A 21,451-nucleotide genomic window follows, 5' to 3' on the forward strand; every position below is an offset into this window, starting at 1 on the left:
CAGCGCACTTTGATGTGTTCTTCTTGGATCAGGAGAGCAAGCTCTGTGATTGGCTGCACTTCGGAAGCTGTGGTGGAGAGGAAGTGAGTGAACAAACTGCCATGCATCATGGATATTCCTCTCAATCCACCTCACCAGGTACTTCTCTAAAAGTGTGACTCAGGTCTGTTGCCCCAAAGGATACAGGAAATGTTAGATATTTTAGTATTTTGGGAGCATGTACTGAATACCTTTTTTGATGATATTATACAAAGGACCCTGTTTCTGCAATGCCCTTTGTTTGAACTTCATCTCCTCTTGCTGCGACCCCACAGGCAACTTCCTTTGGCCTGCTGGTCTGGAAAATCCAACAGTTCATCTATATGTAAAGAAGGCACTTAAACTGGAACAGGCATAGCTGCGTTGATCCTGCTGTGGTATAGTGGGACAGTGCATTCCTCGAGTGCACATCAAGTTTGCAGCCTGCTAAAGATCACACACCATTGATTATGTGCCTTTAGGTATATATGGTTAAACATTTCCTAATGCAAATAACTACATGCAGTATTCTACCATGTGCAAACTTATATCACTAAAGGATTCTAACTGTCTAGTGTTTAATGGACCTGTCAAAAGTATGTTGAGATTATAGAAGGCCCCTTTCAGAGCTAGGGGGAACTTCCTTATATGGTTGTAACTTGTAACTTGAAACTTGTTGACACACTTTTACCCTTCTGCCTATAAAAACCCTGCACAGAAGAATAAACTTTGAGTTGATTTTGGGAAAGCAACCTGAAGCAGTCTCTGTATCATTTTGTTCTCCCAGGCTACTCCCGGCGCTGTAACTAACCCGCTGAACGGCATACCTGAGCTTACTTTGAATAATTAATCTTATACAAAACTCTGCTTATCGCTGCCCACGTCTCGAAGGAAACTCGATCCACGGATGACCCGGAAGGAGAGATTTCTTTCAGGAAATGCACTGATTTCCATGACAGAATTCACAACAACACAGACACAGGTCGGTTCTTTGAAACGGGCGTTTATTACTTGGGCCTTCTCTCCTTGGCTTCACCATCACCAGTACGCCGATACACCATGAGAACTGGTCACAAGCGAACAGTACAAATCAATTAGCAACTTTAGAGTACACATATTAAGTCCAAACACAAATAACAACATTTCTCAAATGACAAATACCTCGTTGGCTGCTTGTCCTGAAAAGAGGTCCTTAAGTCCTTGTGTTGCTTTTTCTTTTAGTAAACTTTTAACTTAAAATCGCTTCATGAGAGACATCTGCTCCCTCGCAGTCCATGCAAAGTCTCGTGTACTCTCGTTAAGGGTATTCTCACGAGACACTAGCTCTTACACTTTACACATGTACATTTCAAATAAAGACATTTCAACACAAACTATATATATATTCATGATATTATGTAACTTATTATAAATCAGTCATCTACATCATGAAATCCACACAGAACATTTTAACAGCATTTACACCACTACTCAATGGTACATAGTAAACACGTATCATAACTTTTCACATTATATGTATCCAGTCACCTAGATATTTTGAAGTCTTTCCACTTGCTGCTATTATGTTTCAGTCATTAATTGAACTGTCTCAGTGATATGTGGAGTCCAGAAAGTATATTAAGCCAGTGATGAGCTCAATACCATGACTCCCTCTGGTGCCACTTAGTGGATTAAACAGTTCTACCACTTGCTCCATCACCATTCCGTCCAGAGTAAATTCAATGTCTGGCACAGTAATCCTCTCAGGCCAGTCGACCAGCAATCCCAGCTCATCTGTACCATGAGCAGCAGCACCACCACCAGAATCTGCACCTGAGCCCTGAGCAGCAGTCGTCTCACTCTCAGTGGCTGTCACACCACCATCAGCTGTCCCACCAATAGTCCCATCAGCAGCAGCTGCTCTGGTCTGAAAGATGTCCTGCATGGCAGTTGAGGCTCGGCCCTGTTGCTGGAGGCTGCCTCGGACAAAAATCTGTAATGGGCTCAAGTGTCTCTCTGTCCGCAAGCCATGATTGTTCCACTGTTGAGTGAAGTCTTTCAAATCTCTGTTGATCCTTGGGAGATAGATGTAATGGAGAGCCCAAAGGTGCATTTCATTGTCAATGTCAATGATGCCTTCCTCCTCCAGGTGGTGAAATAAATCACAGTACACATTGGTCATTCCTCGCCACAGATCACCCCAGAGCCTCTCAATTCTCTGATTATGGGTACTCCTTCCTCTTAGGGCACTTCCACGATCAAAGCCTCTGAAAATGTTCATCATCAGGCAGACAGCATTGTTTTCCCCTCCTCTGTCTGTCCGGACCCTCGAGGGTACACCATAGGATACCACGGCTCTGATGAAACTTGATAAAACAGTACTGCTACGGTTGTTGTTTGAGGCATGAAGGAAGACCACAAGACGACTGTATCCATCAATAGCCCCATGAATGACTATCCTCCACCTAAAACAGTGGTCCATAAGAAGAAAAATCTTATTTCTGCTTTGTTATTGAAACAATGGAAACACACACTCTTAATTGATTTACATGGCACTATTGCATGTCAAGTTTGTCTGTACGTTGCTTGCGATGTCTGTGTTCTCTCATTTTCCCCTTTAAACATAACCAGTTGTGTTAGAGGACTGCCCATCACAGGGCCTGGCTCTATTGGATGTGTCTTACTGTTCAACAGTTATATTTGATGTAATGCTGAATTTCACTTTGGTCAAAATAGGTGTTCAACAAATCAGTGTGCTTGGTTACCTTATCAGCTTGTGATTTCCATCAATGTGCCACAATGAGTTTGGACCTGCAACCTGATATGTTCTTCGTTCTGGTCTCCGCAAAACTGCTCTTATGGCAGCTGCTCCAGGATTTATCCGTAGCATGCTTGCTCGAACCCTCCTTCGCTGTACACGTAGTCCACGTACTCGCAGGGAGGCTCTGACAGCCTCAGGACCAATTTGTTCATTGCCAGCGACAATGTCCTGCACATGTTCATCCAGCGCACTGTCAGTCAGTTCCGCATACATTGATGCACGGGTGAAATTATACTGTCTGAAATCAGACAAAAAGAACACGAGTATTTTATCACTGCCATAACAACACACATCATTACTTGACTAGTTAGTGCACATTCAAATATACTAATTTTTACAATTTCACAATACCATTTAATTTGAATAAACAGTGGGTGTGTGTCACAAAAGAACTGAAAGTCACACTGGTTTCAAAAGTCACTGACCGCAGACGTCTTCGAATTGTACGAAGTGAAACATTCAAAATATCAGCCATCTGAGGTGCAGTGAATCCACATGACTTCAGGAATGAAAGCTGTTCCCGAGTGATAAGGTAAAGGGATCTGCCTCTACCTCTGTTGAAAACCACTGGTGCCTGGTATCCAAAAGAGCCTGAAAATATATAAGCGTTTGGTGTATTTGGAAAATAGGTTAAGACAGAGTCATAATTTATTTCACACTTTTGATCAGTCAAGGAATCGACACAATATGTGCTTACCTTGTTGGCCATGCTGAGTAGACAGTTCGACCTCCTGAATCAATTCAGCCAAGTCACGCAGAAGTTGATCTGCTGCAGTTACACTGATCAGTCTTCCTCTTGCCCACCGAAGGCTTCTCTGCATTGTCTCCAACCTCAAAGACATCAAAAAATTACTTCTTAATTCATGTTATATTTTCAGGCCATATTCCCCTTAAACATTTTATGCAAGTTAAAATGTTAAATGTTTTCCATCATGCTTTCATCATACCTCCTTAACGCTAACTGTAGCACATCTGGCCCAACATCGTCCATCAGCAGCCGCCGTGTACAGTCATTATGAATGTTCTTGCACCTTGAGATGAAAATCCTCCAGGCCATACTTTGTACTGTGATTCTACAAAGACAAAAATTTAAATTATTGCTTTCAACAGGTTTATATATTTAAATAAATCAAAAAATTTCATGTTAGTCTTCTGAAAATTGTGACTGAGCACTTTTGGAAACACTATGTCATCACTAAGTATTGGGACTGTGAACAGTTACAGAATGCATCTGAAATAAATGTCACATTCTAACAGGTTATAGTTCTGTTAATAGAGCTTTTGAATCTACGTTTCATACATATTCCTATCTTTAATAGCAGTATGTCAACGATGTCAACCAATATTTTCATATTTCAAACACACACCCAAGTTAAAAATTTGAATCTCCGCATCTTCTACTCAGCAGATCTGAAAAATCATTTTTGATAATGTTCCGATTCCATTGTCAAATGTTCCCATCCATGTTATTCATCTTTGTTTATTTTAAATGCTGTCATTAGTTTTTTTTTTCCAACTAATTACCAAAATGAACATGGTCTACATTGTTTTGCTCACTTAAATAAAACGACATTTTTGTATTGTACCCTGGGTTCATGAAGACCATGCTGTCTTTTAACTTTATTATTTCTTTTCTGCATATACTGACTGTTCTTTATTCATTTCTCTACTTTCTCCTCTCTTCTTCTTCAGTCAAGTTTAACGGCAGCTTGCATCCACTTTCTCCTCTCAATTCCGCTGAGATTAATTCCCGCTCTACTGTACAAGACTTGTGAATGGTTACCTGGAGGGATGTACCACTGTGAGAGGGGTGATACGGAACAGTCCAGGTGATCGCTGCTTTAATTTACCGGTCAGATATACCTAAATTGCACGTCGACATAGCTAGTGAACTGTAACTAGACCATAAATCAGTGATAACAAAAGAACATTCAATCTACTTTCTCCGGTACTTTATAGAAAAAAAATCAACATCAATTCAATGTCGGCTTTCTATCTGGGGTGGCAGTGCAGTAACGTGTAGCCTAATCCGGCTAATGTAACAAGTGATATAAAACCGTATTTTAAATAATATAAAGTGGCTAAACGGAGTACCATATTAAAGACCTTATTAACATGCCTCACCTAAAATGGCATGTTGGCAACATTCCTAACGGACAAAGGTTAGCATGACTTGTCTGTGAAGGTTCTCAGCATGACTTTTTTTTCGCTTACTACAATACAAAGCTAACATATAACATGTGCTTAAAAGGACAAAGCAATGTTTTTGAATCATCGCTTAGCTTTTAGTTAGCAAAGACGAACAATAATTGAGATTAACTAGGGTACTTACGGTGTTTTTTGTTGGCGCAGAGATTTCGCATGCATTCATCTGTATGTAGTTTGTCGCACATAGCTTGATTGAGACAACACAAATATGAGGTTGACTGTGATTGGTTAACACAAATTCTGATCACAGGTTGTGGTAAGGGGTGGATTAAAAATAAAACACAACCTTCAGTCTTGCTTATCCAATCACAAACAATGTACCTTCTCCCGCCGTACTTTGAATTTTAGGGATGCTATATATATATTTCTGCCAAGCCTTTTGGCGGACTTTTTGGGAACAGTCATGTCCGAACGGAGCGCTGCATTTCGACGGAGAGTCACTGATATCAGAGACAGAATGAATGCCCAATTTAACCGGCTACTGAATCAAGATGACAGTGAAGAGGGGACATCTCTTCTACAAAGGTGAAATGCTTTGGTGGTGGTTACTCTATTGGCAAGCTTTTAGCTTTGCGCCTTTTTTGTTTTTGCAAAAGGAAATAACTTTTACATTTTTAAATAATAAATGGCTCGTTTACTAATTATCTGTTACAATTCAACAACAAATTCTGTAATCATAAATGTCTATCCTAGATTGACGACTTCAAATGACAGTCATTTTAATCCCTGTTATGTGCATTTATGCATAAAGATTTTAGTTTATAAATGTAGCATATCCCATATTTTCAGGGAGCATTTAATTTGCGAGACAATCGAAAAATGCATGCAATAAACACCGATTGAACACTCATTCCTTACTCTGAGTGTGTTGGGTGGTTTTTTTTTCTTTTCTTTTTTTTCTTGGGGGGGGGGGGGGTGGGGGGGTGTCTCTGTGTGATTAGTTTCACTAAAATTATCTCATGGTCTAATGATAGCTTTGGAGTTTTCCGCCAACAGCACGGAGGTGGGCCAGTGCGCAGACCAAGAGGCGGGAGAACCAGACATCGCCAGTTAACGTTTAAGGTGTCAGTACTAAGGAATCCCACACTGACACACTACCGATCTCATAGGGGTAATCAATATTTATATTAATATTAATTATTTGGAGTGATGGGTTTGAAAAATGAGAACTACATCATGGTGTCAGTTGTTTACAAATTGTAGAATTTGGCATTAGATTTTTAGCACCTTTGTAATCTTTATTTCCTTGCACCAATAAGTTGATGTTGAGACACTACAATGTGACAATTTACCCTTTTCCGTTTTTAGGGAAAGCTAATTTGGTTTAAATTTGATTACAGATGCCACTCCTGCTACTCGGGTGGTCGTTCCTGTAAACCTAAATGCAGCTGAATTCAGGCAGGCACTACGGGACAATATTGCAGACATACCCTTGCAGTTCGATCTATGCAAAGTGAATGGACAGCGGCTCATTCTTCCTCTTGAAGAGGAGACGCCCCAAGAAATTAGAGCAAGAAACCTACTGGGTCGCTCCAATCTTTATATCCGTCCAAAGGTATTCAAATGTTCCACTCGGGTGGCTGATATGGCATAATTGTCACTATTACTGTAACTCAGTGGCGCTCCAGTCACCCTAGTATTGTATAAGACATCTTTAACATGTTACTGCTCAGAATAATAAATGCTGTGATTTTCCCCAAAGGATTTGAGACATTCATCTGATCACTATGCCAGATGGCTATGCTTAAATAATGCCCCGCCAATTGATTCACTGTTAATAACAGAAATGCAGTAGAGCAAGCTTCAACTGTGGTCTAACAGTATTTTAGGGTTAGGGTCATTTTGTTCTTGTAATCTTAGTTTCCTGGGTTCTGGCTTTTTCATTGTCTTTTGTTAATGTCCTTAACCTTTCCTTTATTTATTTATTTATTTTTTTCCCCCTCAGTTATCCTAAGTTCTACCTACCCAAAGTGTCACGGTCCTGAGTCTGTGGACTCGTTGTTTTTCTGTTTGTATTAGTTAGCTTTGATTTCATGATGTGTTTTGATTCTCTTGGGTTTGATTTCTGTCGCTAGTATTCCTAACTTCCTAGGTCCTGGGCATTTCTTGTGTTCTCCTTCTTAGGTCGTGGTTCTGTGTTCTGTTAGTATACAGTCGTCTCTGTCAGTGTGTCTCTTGTTCTGTCACCGTATCCCCTAGGTTAGTCCACGTCTGTTCAGTTTCCTGTTTTACTTTGAAAGTCTGTGTACTATGTCAATGTGTTGAGTTTTGCCTCGTCATGTCTGATGAGTCCCAGCTGTGCTCTCCTCCTGTTTCACATTCCCTAATCACCTCAGTATGTATTTAAGCCTTGTGTGTTTCCCTGCCAGTTGGCGCGTTGTCCTCTGTTCTTGTTTGTCATTTGTTGTTCCATTTCTTTTATATTTTAATAATCTGGTGTTTTAGATTACAGAGGCCAATGAGGACTCAACTGGTGGAGAAGTTGTGCAGTCTGAGATGGCAATGTAAGTCTTTGACAACTGCCTTTGGACTGTAGCACTGTGAATGCATTACACCCTCTCATCAACAATATTTACCATATTGCAGTGTGCTGCATGACACCGAGACACCTGACCATAGCAGGCACAATGTACAGGAGCCAGAGGTTATCAGGTAAATGGCACTTTGTTTGTTTATGAGTTGGAATTTTAATCTTAAACTATTGCACAATTTCATTAATTTTTTTGGTAAAAACTAGTTTGGTACAAACTAATTATATCATTATTATAACTTGGATCATTTTGTGTAGTCTAGATCAATAAATATCTGCATTGGGGTCCTCTTCCTGCTATGAAATATTTCTGCTATTCCTTTGCAGTGGTCTGCATGAAAACCATACAGCTCATTCTAGTAGGCATGGTCTCCAGGAACCAGAGGTTAACAGGCAAGTGGTAGTTGTTGAATAACATGCCAAAACTTAAGTGTAAACTGGAACTTATAAAGCACACACTATAGGTAAATAGACACTCAATAAGTACAATATACGGGGTGAGACCAGCGAATATTAAAATTTGAAAGGTTGCATGTATTGAACTGATAACATTTATGTGCTCTGAATATAGACCAATGGTTTAATTGCCTCATTCGGTTTCTGTTTTGCTTTTTCATGTTTTTCAGATTTGTTGATGTCATGATATTGGTATTTTTAATTGCTGAAAATGCATCGATAACACTTTAGTCAGCCTGACCATTCAGACACTTGGAACTAATCACCCAAACTATTCCCAGTAAATGGGCAGTTCCTTATGTTTCACAAAAAAAGGAAAAGAAGACACTGCTGGCCTGTGATAATCTTTTGTGCGCAGGAAAACTGCACTGTCAAAACTTGAAAGTTGCATTTTATAGTTTATTGATCCATTTTGGCAACCAATAACAAGATCCATTTTTGTTCCTTCATGCTGCTTGTCTCTCAAATTAAAAAAACAAACAAACAAACAAAACAAAAGGCCCATCTCAGTGCATGCTGGTCTTATACCAGTCTCTTAAGTTATCAAAAATAGCCCTGAAATTCTTCCTGGCGACTTGATAAGATAAACAACAAAACAATGAAGTGAGCATTAACCTACAAATAAAAAAATGATTAACCCAGAAATAGAAGTAAACTAACAACAAACTTTATATTTTAATATTTTGAAATTTGTTTAAATCCAAATGGCTCCAACAGATGCAATCAAGGACCAAATAATGTGAAATCAGATTCTTTTATCAGATGAGTCATTCCATTTCAGTATGTATACATGATATTAAAAAAATCAAATGCATTTGTTCTGTTTAGGGAAGAGTTTTACATTGACTCTGCAGAGTCAGAAGTATCAGACCTGGATGAGGCTGTCCTGGCTTCCCCTGAACAAAATGACTCGCATGTATGTCTCATGAACAACACTGCCAGAACTGCTGTGTATGTGTTTCATGTAGTCATGACCCTTCTCTCTCTCCCCCCCCCCTCTTCAGGACGAGATGGACCTTGCGACTGTGATGAAAGATTTCCAGGAAACTCATCTTGACACCAGCAATTATTGTGCAATAATAGCCCGACGTAGGAAAATCCTACATAGTGCCTGCATGGCACTTTCAAAGTCATATTTTGCCTGGCATAAATTGCCAAATATTGAATTTGTTGGTGAAATGGCCGATGATTATGGAGGCCCAAGGCGGGAATTTTTTCGGTAACCCATTCCCATCTCTCCCACACAATAATAGAATGCATGAATGTGTTTTTTGTTGTTGCAAAGATGAAATCACAATTTGACTCAATTTTTTTTATTTTTTACTATCTTTTCCTGCAGATTACTTATGGTCGAAACTCAGAATTCCCTAGGGATTTTTGAGGGGAAGCCTGGCAGTCTGTTGTTCAGCTATAGCCAGCAGTTGCTGTCAAGCAACAAGTTTTATACGGCTGGTAAACTGATTGCTTGGTCGATAGCACACAATGGGCCAGGGCCACGGTGTATCAACAGACACCTGTTCTGTATGATGTGTGGCCAGAAGACATCTCTTGATGACTTCGATGTAGAGGTCTTCATGGACGAAGACGTCAAACAGAACATAGAAAAGGTAAAACTGTGTGCATGCTGAGGTGTAATTAAATTCAGTGAAACACAATGCATAGCTTAACTCATCAGTGGAACGTCTCAAAATGTAAGTACACTTAGTGAATGCTTTAAACGTATGTATTTATGGAGGTGCCTAATTTTCAAGGTTTCCAGCTGCAGCACCCCAGAAGACCTGGCAGACTTGAAAAGTCACCTTGGGGACTGGATTGCAGGCTGTGGTATCCCTGACATCTACACTGCCACACTACTTGATGTTAAGAGGATAAGGGGCGAGATTGTATCTCATTTTGCGTTTCACAGGTGAGAATTTGTTAGAAAATTACAAAGTACTTTCCTGGTCAGTGCTCGTCTTCCCATTGTGTTCCCCCCTAATAGTTAACACTTAAACAAATCATCAATCTGCTGAGTTTATATCTGTATTGCAGTTAAGGTGGTGTTTAAATTGACAAAACTTTTTGTTTTGTTTCACAATTTTGCTATGTTGTATGAATTGAGAGTACAATCTGTGGTCAACAGGGTTGCCAGCATGATTCAGCAGTTTGTTGCCGGTATGGACTCGTGTGGTCGGTTCTGGCAAATGGTGAAGAGATGCTGGAAGCAGTTCCTTCCTGTATTTACAAATGCAGGAAATAAACTTACAAGGAACAGCTTCCAGGATCTCTTCACCATTGGATGGAGTCCAGCTGGAAGTAACAGACGTGAAGAAGAGGAAGCAACCATCTTTCAGTGGGAATGGTGGCTTATGGCCATTCAGGGTGAGTACATAGAATACAACACATGTCTTGTTTCTGTTTGAATTGCTTCAGGCATTTAATGTTAAATACAGTGTCCACAATACAAAATACAGACAACTAAATCGAAACAACACTTGGGTGCAATAAAACCTTAGAACTTTGCAAAATCCACCCCTTCTTAGAGCATATGAGGAAGTTTTTGATTATTTTACCTTTTTAGGTGAGGTATTTGAAAGGAAACCACCTACAACAAATATTTTTGGAAGATTATTTCTTTTATCCTCTGTCATCTCTACCAGATCTTGCTTGTTTAGACTGATAGATAGGATGTAATTTGATTTTCATTGTGATTTCTGGTAAAACATTAATTTTATTACATGACCGAAAACTTCTAACACTAAAATATTAAATAGTTATATTACATACTTGTATTTAAAATATGGTAAAATTTATGATTCAATTGTATTAGCACATCTGAGAATTAAGTAAATGGTAAATGGCCTGTATTTGTATAGCGCTTTACTAAAGCAGTCATCCACACATTCACACACTGGTGATGGCAGCTACATTGTAGCCACAGCCACACTGACAGAGGTGAGGCTGCCGGGCACTGGCGCCACCGGGCCCTCTGACCACCACCAGTAGGCAACGGGTAAAGTGTCTCACCCAAGGACACAACGACCGAGACTGTCCGAGCCGGGGCTCGAACCGGCAACCTTCCGATTACAAGACTCAAGACTCTTGAGCCACGATCACCCCCAGTGTTTTTGCAGTGTTTAAGATAGAATAACACAATTTGAAACTTGTCTCCCTTTGAGACAAAGGTCATTTGTTAATTAGATGCACTGCCTAACTAGAACCTTCAGGTATTACGTTGACTATAACGAAACCTCCTGTATATTAGTGTCTTAGAGTAATCGAGTGGTGCAATGACAACACCCACGCAAATGTGACATCACTAGAAAGCCAATGTACTCTTGCAAGGACAGAATGAATAACTTCTTTAAAAAAAATACACATTGCATAAACAGTCCTTGACATATAGGTCTGACTCGGAGGACAAAATTAATTTCCTGTCTTAGCAGGGCAGGATTGCTTCGAGTAATTTTTTTTTTTTTTTTTTTTTAATGCAATGCTTTGCAATAATTGTTTTGCCTAACAACCTGTTTTTGACTCCAAAATAGTCATTAACGCAACTGTTCTACTATGCAGTCAGTGTAACTGATTATAAATCTACACATTGCACCTTATTTAACACTTGTATGTATTTTAACAGAGCGAGAGGTGGACCACACATTTGAAGAGCTCCTCGTCTTTATAACTGGGGCTGACTTACTTCCACCACTGGGGTTCCCACAGTCCTGCAACATCGACTTCTACGATCAGGAGTCAGGGATGCGGCGTATCCCGTACACATCAACGTGCAGCTTATCCCTGTATCTCCCAAGAGGTGTTGCAGATGAAGATCAATTCAAAGATCTTATGAATGATGCCTTAAAAGGATCCCTGGGATTTGGAAAGGTGTAGCTGCATACATGAACTGATGCTGGGAAGCTGTGGTTAAAACCTGTGGGCTTTTGGGATGAAGTTCTTATTGTAAATGTTCTTAAAGGGGATTGCTCCTGGCACTCAGGCTTCTTAAAGATTTTACATTTTAAAGGTGTTTTTACAAATGACTGTTCATTGTGTATATAGTTATATTTATAGTCCAGTTAAGACAACTAGGGTATTCATGCATCAAGCTATGCAAAATAAGTGGTGTTCAGAAAGTTTCCAGGAAATAGTTCAAATGACAATTCATCTAGAAATATTCTTTTGAAATATTGTTGTTTATGTTCAATTATAGTACACTGCATAGAGTGGTTTTTGTTTTTTATTTTCAAGATGTACAAGAGATGCCAGACAAACTTTGAACTAAAAGACACTGACTTTTGTAAAATAAAATATTGTAATGTCAGTTCTCATGGTGTCTTGTCTATTTAAAAATTAAATTTGAGGCTTACCTGTTACTGTCAAATACTGGTATTGGGTTCCATTGACGAGGGCTATGTAGTACAATTATGTGCTTAAGTCAAGGTAAAAGGTTAAATGAATTTACCCTCATTGTTCTCAAACCAAGAACTGAAGAATCAATCTCAACTCAGAATTAAAAGTTACGAATTAATTTTACTGGTTTCGAGAACAAAGCAGTTTTAACAAACTGACTTTAAGCTCCGGCGTTAACTCTGAGATTGACACCTGGCCTTTCACTATAACCTGGTTAAAAATCAATTATGTAATTGTGGTAGACTTATGTAAGAGGCTGTAAAGCTTTTTTGTAAAAAAAAAAAAAGAATCACGTCAAGATGATGAACACTGGTATTAAAATTATATTTTATACATAAGGCAATAACTGTAATTACCAAAGTAAAAATGATTTGTTAGACTCAGTTTGTTGGTGAACGATGCTTAAAAAGTGTGTAGCAATTTGGACAGTATATCCAGTGATTGCTTTGCTTTTTCTATGGTCACGGCTTACCTACTTTATTACAGTCATTTGGCTGTACGTGAAAATATATTTAGCTAAAGTTCCTTCTGCTTGTTTAGGTTTATCTCTGTGTTATAGGTTCATTCAGCCCAACCTCAGGAAACTTGTCTGCTTTCCTACTGTCATCTCTACAAGCCTAAAAACAATTTTAAAAGAGGCTATACACATGACATTTTTTCTACTTAATTTACTCGTGTGTGCCATACAGAGGGAAATATCTCAATCAGAATCGCATTTATTGGAAAAGTATATGCGCAAACACATACAAGGAATTTGGTTCCATTTGAGGGCATCTTTCAAGCACAAAAAAGTAAAACACAATCCATATATGTGTATGGACATGCATAAATACACACGCACACAGGTGTATAAACTAACAATATAATACACAATCTAATTCTTTTACACAGAAATTACAGGATTACAGAAGTTGATACCAAAGAGTGCAGTTGCAGTCTAGCAGTGTGACAGTTTAACCACTTAGGAGGGAGATGGCGGGGGAAAGAATTTTGATCAAAGTTAATGTCTCCACTTATTTCGAAAAGAAAAAAGTGGTATTACTTTAAACTGAGTAAAACGGTATTTTGATAAAAGTTAAGGTCTCCGTTTGTTTCAGAAAGAGCATACTGTCATTTACTTGCTTTTATTATTTATTTATATGCCCTCCGCGGACCATCTCTGCACTGCGTGGGTGATTAGTGGCTCCCTGCACAGTAAGGGCTGCACACACAGGGACAAGACGCACTCGGTTACGATCCGATCTTCCCTGGGCAGGGGGAGCTGATGAACTGTATGCCACTTTTTCATTGGCATACATTAAGTACAATGTTTTATTGCCTACGGTGGGGGCAGGTCACATACTGGGTGAAGGTGGGCAGTGTGGAGTCCAGCGAGACATGATTAAAGTCCCCTGATATTAGAAGAAGAGCTCTCGGAGATTGCGTTTGCAGTCTGCGGACCACAGAGAGTCACAGGCTACCTCCACGGATGCTAACGGCTAATAGCGCAATGTCTGTGTTGCAGAGTTGTTCTTTCACAGCGATGTGCCCAGAGATACCACAACCGTCTTTAACAAACACTGCCAGCCCCCCTCCTTTCCTCTCACCGCTGTCTCTCGTCTTGTCCGCCCGCAGCAGCTGGAAGCCGGGCAGCCTACTCACAGAGGGAGTACCGGGCAGTGCCGGGATACTGCCACTGTGACCGGGTTAGCGTCATTAGCTCCTCAATCATATCAGGGAGCGATCTCACATTTAAAGTGATTACAGGAAGGAGAGAAGGTGTGTGAGGTGTCCTCGGGAGACATCACCCCCGTTTCTTCCCTCACTGGGGATGTAGGGTATGTCTGCCGGTAGCGCAGCTGCAGGGCGCAGCGCTAACAGCTGATCCCTAATGTAAACAAAGGAGCCATGCGCCGAGTGTCCAAACACGGGTGAAAAAAGTGGAGACAAAAGAAGAGAAAAGTCAACATAACTAGCACGAAGCGGTAATGCAAGATGGCAGGATCTGATTGCTAAAACATAAGTTAAAGGTTAAGAGAAGTAAAGAGGAAAATAAGAAAGAAGCTCAGAAATGAGCAGAGCTAGCTCTGCTCATTACCTGTTAGCTGCCATAACAGGTAACACAGTTAAGGTTTCAGAAAAAGTATTCTGTCGTTTGTTTGCTCGATCATGCCTTAAACACATCAAAATGCATAGTGGGATTATAATACAAGTGAATACTGTGACAAGCACTGGTACTGAATAGGCAATCACTTAGCAGCAAGGTGAATCGGTGATGCATTAGTGTGGTCTGCACTTCCTCTTCTTTGATTGGGTGAAATGAGTTGAAAGTAATTGGATGAGGGAACCATGGGGAGTGCCCTGCATAATTTCAATAAAACGCCGTTTTAAACGCCGTTACAGCTGGCAGAGAACGCCGTAAAAAACGCCGTTCAAAGATGCATAAAAACGGCGTTTTGTGCCGAGTAGCGTAAAAAACGGCGTTTCCGTCTGTCTTTGAACGCCGCTTTTTACGTCACTCGGATGGTGCGTTCAGGGCGCCATCCGAGCGGCGGAAAAAGCGGCGTTTGTCGGAACAGAACGCCGTTTTTTTCGGCGTTTTGAAAAATTAAACGGCGTTTTTTACGCCATTTCTTAACCAAACGGGTTAGGAAAGTGGCGAATTTTGGCACTAATGGCTTGCCATAGAGGAGGAAGAGAAGAGGCACGTCGGGACTCAGGAGCCGCTCCTTCCGACCTGCTCACGTCCTCATGCTGCTGCGAAGTGGTCGCGAGCTCCTCCGAGGAGTGTGGCTCAGCACGCGCACATGAGACCCTCTGCTTCCCAAAGTGTACTGCCCATTTCCGCTCTCCTCGTGCCAAAAACGCTAACGCAATCCAAAGGGTGAAGCACAAAGCTCTCAAACTTACACGCTTGTAAATCCAGTCCAGTCTCTCTCACAACACCTGGAGCCACTTCTGAAAGCTCAAGAAAGCAATTTAGACTCAAATAAACAAAAGAAAAATGTGTTTATTTTTACAACTGCATGAACATCTGTGTGCACGAAGGAGAGACAAAGTAAAGGAAAAACCCAAAGCCCCCTCTAAAGTTAAGGGGTCTGGGGTATTTTCAGCATTTAAAATGAATAAATTAAAATTAAATTAGATTAAAAGATTTTATTAGAAACTTTTGTGATATGCATGATTCTCAAGCTCCCGTGTAGCCCTGTGCCCTCATACAGATGTATTATTGAAATGGTAGAGTGGTCTACAAAGCGGTGAAAGAAAGATTTCTTCCCAAGTTAACTTACAATCCTGTATATCCTCCTGGTACAAAAGATTTAGCATCAATATATATGCTTAAAGTATTGAAAGGTGTCGCCCCGTTTCCCCTCCGCACACGCCCGTGTTTCAGTGCACTGATTGGGACAAATATGGAGATGCTGCGTGAATGCGTTTATTTAAAATAAACAAGTAGCTTGTGATCGGTACTACTTTAAGTGATTTTATTACTTTTTTTTACTTGATCAGATTTTCATCTTTTGGAGGCAGTAAAAAAATTTGCACTTCTAACATCAAGTATAAAGATAGTTATGAATTTGAAATTGGAGGAATTCACTAAATGGAAAAACATCACAAGCAGGGGAAAAAAAAACTTCCTAAGTGAAAATGTTAAAAATAGTAACACAATCATGGATCATTGAACTTTAAGAAGAACAAAGATTGTTTCATGAAACAACTATATAAAATCAGTTTCTGCGTGATCTCCTTTATCCCATGATCTGTTCTCTTACCTGTCTGAACACCTACGATAGATTGCGCACAGACATGTTAAATTGTGCTCTCAGCACCCAAAACACCAAGTTACTGGTGTTTTGGAAGAATGCAGCTCCATGCCTGTGTGCTGTGGGTTTCTTTTTCTTTTCATTTGTCTCCCTTCAGTGAGTGCTACTGGCACAGAGGATGAAGTGTACCAATATTTCCTTTAGCCCACAAAAATCTCTGTGCAGGCTGAGCATGACTCAAATGGTATCAACTCCGTATTTATATTAGAAAGCCTCACTGGCTGCTTGGCTGAACTTGGCTGGGAATCATGTAATAGCACTTCACCTGTCCTAAACTGCACGCATGACTATAATTTGTATTTTATTGTAATTCTCACCACCTAGCAGTGTGGCTCTCTGGCGTTCTGTTACTTTCATATCATCTCTCGTTAAATATTCTCTCTGCAGAGTCAGCACATGCAGAGTAATGCATTTATGAGAGCTTTATGACGTGTATACTATCATGAATGTTTTAGTCTTCAACTTTCAGAGCTTTGTATTTTTATTGGCCTCTTGGTGAGGATAATGGGAAGTTAATGTACATGTGAAATTCAGGGTTTATTTTGTAATTACAAGCTTTAATGTGATTTAAATGTTCCACCTCTGCAGTCTTTTGCATTGACTCCAGGTTCTCAGTAATTCATGAACGCTCAAACAATCCCACTGGCTAACTTATCACGGTCATTTTGAGGGTTAAGTGGACATTTCCTGTGGACTTAAAGAAAGTCACCTGGATAAGCCCAATTGTGCTGAATGATGATGTTTCCTTCAGATTGGTCAGCAAACAAAAACTGCTGCAGTAACCACAGCATGCCTTAATCACTCTGAGTGTAAAAGATGTTACTGAAGACCCATTTTAGTTTGTTTACATTTGCCTAAATGACTTTGGTAACGCTACAACAAACCAAAGATTATCACAAAGTACAAAGCTGGAGATTTGTTTCCTTTTTACAGTTAAAGAGAAAATCTGCTCTTTTGTAGCTCAAGTTTAAAAACACAGACACGCACAAGAACGAGGCATGAAGACAGTCGCAGGTATTTTTGTAAGGAAACTTTTTATGTGTGCTTTGTGAAACTCACTTATCATTAGAGACAGAAGGCGTTGCAGTTTCCAGTACAGCAGATAAGGTTTGATATTAAAGAGTACAAAAAAGGAAAAAAAAAAAAAAAAGAAACAAAATCACAATTCCAGAGTTCATTTCTTTACAACCTCGCAGGGAAAAAAAGAATGAAAAAGAGAAACAAGCTTTTGGTCCGAGTCTTCTCTTCCCGCTTCCTTCCCGTCATCTCCCCCTCCTCTCCCACGAAGACGGGAGAAATCACTTGTCCTCCGTTTAATTTTGACAGGAAACTCAGGCGGGACCTGGTTTGATGACCACAGCTTTCCCCAGATATTGAGCGCACAATATGATTGCATAGTTCTTTTACATAACAATTTTCCTTTTTTTAAAAAGTTTTTCTTCGTTTTGCGTACAATGGAATGTTTACACAGAGACTCCCCAAACGTTCCCCTCCCTCCTTCCTTAGCAGTGATTTTTTGTACTTCTCTTCAGAAACAAGTGAGGGGAAGGAGGGGGGAGAAAGTGAGGGGGAGAGAGATAGAGGAGGGAACAGGGCTGTAGCCACCAACAGGCACGCTTATCTATTAAATACTTTCACCTTCCCCCTCACGAACCTTCATTCGGCCAATCAAACGGATCAGTGACATCCCGCGTATGTATGCCAGGTAGATGAAACTCGACTAACTTTGAGTAATACAGTATAAACTTTTATATAAATGTGAGGTTTTCGTACTTAAACAAGCACCCGATGCCTAACAGAGGAATAATTTCACAGAAGCAGATATTTGTAATTATTATGCTGTTGCTCATCATGGATTTTATACAGGAGAAGGCCTTTAGGTCAACTTTTCCATGGTTAGTTTGGCCAAAATTAAAAAGTAAAACCTGAAGAAAAGACTTCTGGAAGCTCAAACCTATCCACTGGTGAAACTGCTTTTAAATTTCTCTGTTTTCTTGTTTCATTTTCTTTATTATCTTTTTAATAATAAATGTCTACTTTGCCCTACTGAAAGGCCTGCGGTTGATTACTCTCAACGGCTGGGACTCTGTGTGTGTCATTCTTCAGACTGAAAAAATAAGTATGTACAGCGCTAAGCCCCGCCCACCCCCACCTCCCACCACCCACCTGGTCCAGAAAACGAATGAGAAAGGAAAAAAAAAAAAAACAAAGAGGGGAAAAAAAGAAACGCAGACAGGAAGAGGAAAAGAGCTGAGGTTAGACAGGTCACCTTATCCAGCAACGTGGGAATTATGGGTGAATAGGTCATTTTATCTGTGGTTGGTCAACTCCCCCGCCCCTCCATCCCACCCTTCTGACCCTTGACCCCGCAGCATAAATCTCTCCAGGATCTAATACATAAACTTGCCAGTCGCCACATCAAAACCCCCCCCCACACACACACACACGGCCTGGACCCCCGCCCGGCAAGAAGAAGAAAAATTATAATAAAATAAACAAAAATTAGCATAAGTATCAGATTAGCTTGTGCCCCCCCATAATCCTAACCCCCGTCCCTCCCCGTTTAAACCACATGAAGGCAGAGAGGGTGAAGCTAAGGACCCGCACTACAGAGCAACTCTGCCCCCCGTCCCACAGACGCCCCCAGATGTGCCCGTTCAAATAAACCTTTATGACAAACTGATGCTGAACATCCTTTTGTGACAGTGGGGCTGGAGGCCAAACCACGAGAACTACAGCTCAATCAGCAAGCTCTTAACGATTTCTAAACCGGCACTCGCAGGGGCACATCGTGACCACCACTCAAAATTCTTCCCAGCGCTCGACTCACGGCGTCTCCTCTACCTCCCTCTCCCTCCCCTCATCTGTCCAGCCCTCCTCCTCGTCTCGCCTCCTCTACAGGTCACTCTCTCCATACAGGGCGGTGGAGAAGGACATGTAGTCGAGGGCTCCGGGGACAGCGTCGGGCCCCGTGTAGGGTGCCATGCGGGCGATGCAGTACTCCGCCTGGTCTGGAGGGAGCTCCCGCCTCAGCTCATCAGCTGTGATGTAGTTCTGGTGGAAACAGGAGGCAAAGAGTTCACTGCTAAAGCACTAAATGACAGACGGCTTAATAGAGATGAAAAACTTATGTTATTGATCTTCTAAGACAACAGAGGATCGTATTATTGGCTGAATATCATTATTTTGTTCCAAACTCATGTTTGATGGATCATTTCAGATCACAAGTTCAAGTCTGGAGATTGAATATCTTGGGATCTTTAAACCGAGTTAGTTTGGACCTGTGCGTCCCAGTTACTCATCCATTTTTCCTGAGGACACACACTCTCACAGCAGACTGTTAAGAGGACACTTTTCCTCAGGGCTGCACAGCCCACTTTGAGGACCACTGCTCTAAAGCACCGTGCAGGTCCAAGATACAACTGAAGTCCTATAAAACTTCTCCAAATGTCAGGCTGTGTGCGCCTGAGGAGCTGATGTCATAGAAGTCACTAAGATTTTCCAAAGCTTTAATCACTCAGTGTTTTAGGGGCCAGTGCTTAAATGAACCATAACACAGACAATCTGGGCTGCTGATGCAGCTTAAAGCCAAAGTGCCCATGCTTGTTATTATTATTATAAATCCTAATATCAACCTGTGAGGCGTCTCTAACAAAAAGGAATATTCTGCACAGATTCAACCTCAAGCTTGTGTTGACTTGTAATTGTGAACACAAATACTCCCTCTGCTGGTGGTCAGCGTCCTGCTGCACATTTCTTTCTCCAGTATTTTTCTTGTCCAATCAAAAATGAGCACTGATGTCGTTCTGCACTCACCTTATCAGCAGCCAGGATCTTGAAGGAGGCGATGACCTGGTCCGCGGTGTCCCTGTCGGTCGTTTCCGTGGACATGAAGTCGATAAAGGCCTGGAAGGTGACGGCGCCGCTGCCGTTGGGGTCCACTATACCCATGATGCGATTAAATTCGGCTTCGCCCTGGCATCAACAAATTACAGGTTAACCCAGAAGAGACTGCGCTTTGAACTCAGGGAACAGACGCACAGTTACAGGAGCAAACTGAAGAGGCATTAGCCACAGCCAGAGGTTAGTCTGTGGTCATTTTATTTCATATTTAAGTCAGTTTTTATTCAAATGGCCAAAAAGGGACAGAAAAGTGAATAGATTTCTGTAAAATGAGGGGACAGCCTCACCGTTTGGAATTGTCTGGGAATCAGAAAGAGTACTAAAACCCCTGCAGTTTGTAAGCATGTAAAATATAGGGACTACCATTAAGTCCTAATGGGAGTCCCAATATGTGGTTGGGATGGAGGGAAAAAAAAAAAAACAGACAAATGATGACACGAAGAGAAAACAGTGAAGAGTAATTTGGATGGTCTACATGAAAAACATCAGCTTCCTTCAGTTAGTACTGATCATCAAGGATGTTAAAGTGACACATGTGACAAAAAAGGACAGGAAGTGAGAGCATCAGAGGGAGAGCACAGGGTGTCTGCAGGTATCAGGTCACATGCAAATCCACAAAATATCCAAACAGAAAATATTAGTAATAGTTAGAAATACTGAGCAATAATTTGCCTGCCTGGGTCCATTTGTTTGAATTAAGAGTTTCACTTCCTGGTTTAAATGTTATAAAAATATGAACAGGACTGATTTTGTCAGAGGCTAAACCTCCCGCAGGGGACAAAGCCCGACTTGGACGAGAATATAATGGAATAAATCAAAAAGTTCTAGCTTCCATATCCATATCCTGTCCCTCTGATTCAGGTAAAAGCAAAAACACAGAGCATCCTTAATTGCTTCTTTTGGGTGCTTCAAAGCTTGTGACTAATTAAACTGCATTAGGATATTTCTGGACCTGCAGACACCCTGAAAGAGCTTCATGCCAGCAGCAGTACCAGGCTGTTTCCTGTAGAAATGAGTAGAGCCCGGAAATCATCTGACATCATCTGTCCTGATCGCTTCTGCAGGCCGCCACAGCACAGGATAGGTCGGAGGGAGGAGGTGGTGAGTAGACAAAGACGGAGTCAGAGAGATACGAGGGACAGAGAGAAAGCAGCAGAGTGAAGGATGGACAGAAATATTGAGATCAAACAGTGAGTGAGTGAGAAAAAAGCCATAAAAAGCACAAACAGTTAACAGAAAGTCTCGCAGCAAAGTAAAAACCTGACGGGCAGACAGACAGCTGAGGGGTGGGGTCCGTTCAGAGAGTGAGCTGAAGCAGCACAAAGCAACAGAGACCCCCGGTGGACA

The 21,451-nt window shown here is 40.9% G+C and overlaps 3 protein-coding genes across 7 annotated transcripts in view; 1 reads left to right on the top strand and 2 right to left on the bottom strand.

Moving 5' to 3' along the window:
- Positions 1–1,020: 1,020 nt before the first annotated feature.
- On the bottom strand, positions 1,021–5,192 carry LOC146560322 (uncharacterized). The gene is made up of 6 exons (XM_085244298.1): positions 5,151–5,192; positions 3,766–3,891; positions 3,516–3,649; positions 3,244–3,409; positions 2,763–3,056; positions 1,021–2,462 (listed from the first exon to the last, which is right to left on the bottom strand). Exons 1-6 carry the CDS (start codon positions 5,183–5,185, stop codon positions 1,607–1,609), a joined length of 1,611 nt encoding a protein of 536 aa, XP_085100424.1. The 5' UTR covers positions 5,186–5,192; the 3' UTR covers positions 1,021–1,606.
- On the top strand, positions 2,609–12,309 carry LOC146560323 (putative E3 ubiquitin-protein ligase HERC4). The gene is made up of 12 exons (XM_085244299.1): positions 2,609–5,551; positions 6,001–6,137; positions 6,367–6,581; positions 7,472–7,530; positions 7,613–7,678; positions 7,884–7,949; positions 8,841–8,928; positions 9,017–9,231; positions 9,352–9,619; positions 9,764–9,918; positions 10,135–10,373; positions 11,629–12,309. Exons 1-12 carry the CDS (start codon positions 5,430–5,432, stop codon positions 11,877–11,879), a joined length of 1,881 nt encoding a protein of 626 aa, XP_085100425.1. The 5' UTR covers positions 2,609–5,429; the 3' UTR covers positions 11,880–12,309.
- A 6,430-nt stretch (positions 12,310–18,739) lies between these two features.
- LOC146560324 (alpha-actinin-4-like) overlaps positions 18,740–21,451 on the bottom strand; it is a 56,099-nt gene continuing 53,387 nt past the window's right edge. For 3 of the 5 annotated variants that reach the window (XM_085244302.1, XM_085244303.1, XM_085244304.1), the window contains 3 exons: positions 21,097–21,162; positions 20,018–20,176; positions 18,740–19,255 (listed from right to left, as the gene is read on the bottom strand). In XM_085244302.1, the coding sequence (XP_085100428.1) occupies positions 19,097–19,255; positions 20,018–20,176; positions 21,097–21,162 (384 nt within the window). In that variant the 3' untranslated portion in view covers positions 18,740–19,096. The remainder of the gene's footprint in view (positions 19,256–20,017; positions 20,177–21,096; positions 21,163–21,451) is intronic. The other 2 variants (XM_085244300.1, XM_085244301.1) reach the window with 1 other exon arrangement.

Source organism: Mchenga conophoros, linkage group LG14, assembly GCF_057382185.1.
Source record: "Mchenga conophoros isolate Kocher_MC1m ecotype Shallow Benthic linkage group LG14, M_conophoros_male_GT1.1, whole genome shotgun sequence".
In the NCBI taxonomy this organism is placed as follows: domain Eukaryota; kingdom Metazoa; phylum Chordata; class Actinopteri; order Cichliformes; family Cichlidae; genus Mchenga; species Mchenga conophoros.

What these genes read in the sequence shown, in the direction of transcription:
- LOC146560322 (XM_085244298.1), bottom strand. Translation starts at nt 5,185, where the DNA reads ATGCATGCGAAATCTCTGCGCCAACAAAAAACACC. An exon ending in CTGCGCCAACAAAAAACACC is followed by an intron (nt 3,892 to 5,150) that starts GTAAGTACCCTA and finishes TTGTCTTTGTAG; the next exon opens with AATCACAGTACAAAGTATGG. An exon ending in TACTCAGCATGGCCAACAAG is followed by an intron (nt 3,410 to 3,515) that starts GTAAGCACATAT and finishes ATATATTTTCAG; the next exon opens with GCTCTTTTGGATACCAGGCA.
- LOC146560323 (XM_085244299.1), top strand. Translation starts at nt 5,430, where the DNA reads ATGTCCGAACGGAGCGCTGCATTTCGACGGAGAGTCACTGATATCAGA. An exon ending in GTGCAGTCTGAGATGGCAAT is followed by an intron (nt 7,531 to 7,612) that starts GTAAGTCTTTGA and finishes ACCATATTGCAG; the next exon opens with TGTGCTGCATGACACCGAGA. An exon ending in TCAAACAGAACATAGAAAAG is followed by an intron (nt 9,620 to 9,763) that starts GTAAAACTGTGT and finishes CTAATTTTCAAG; the next exon opens with GTTTCCAGCTGCAGCACCCC.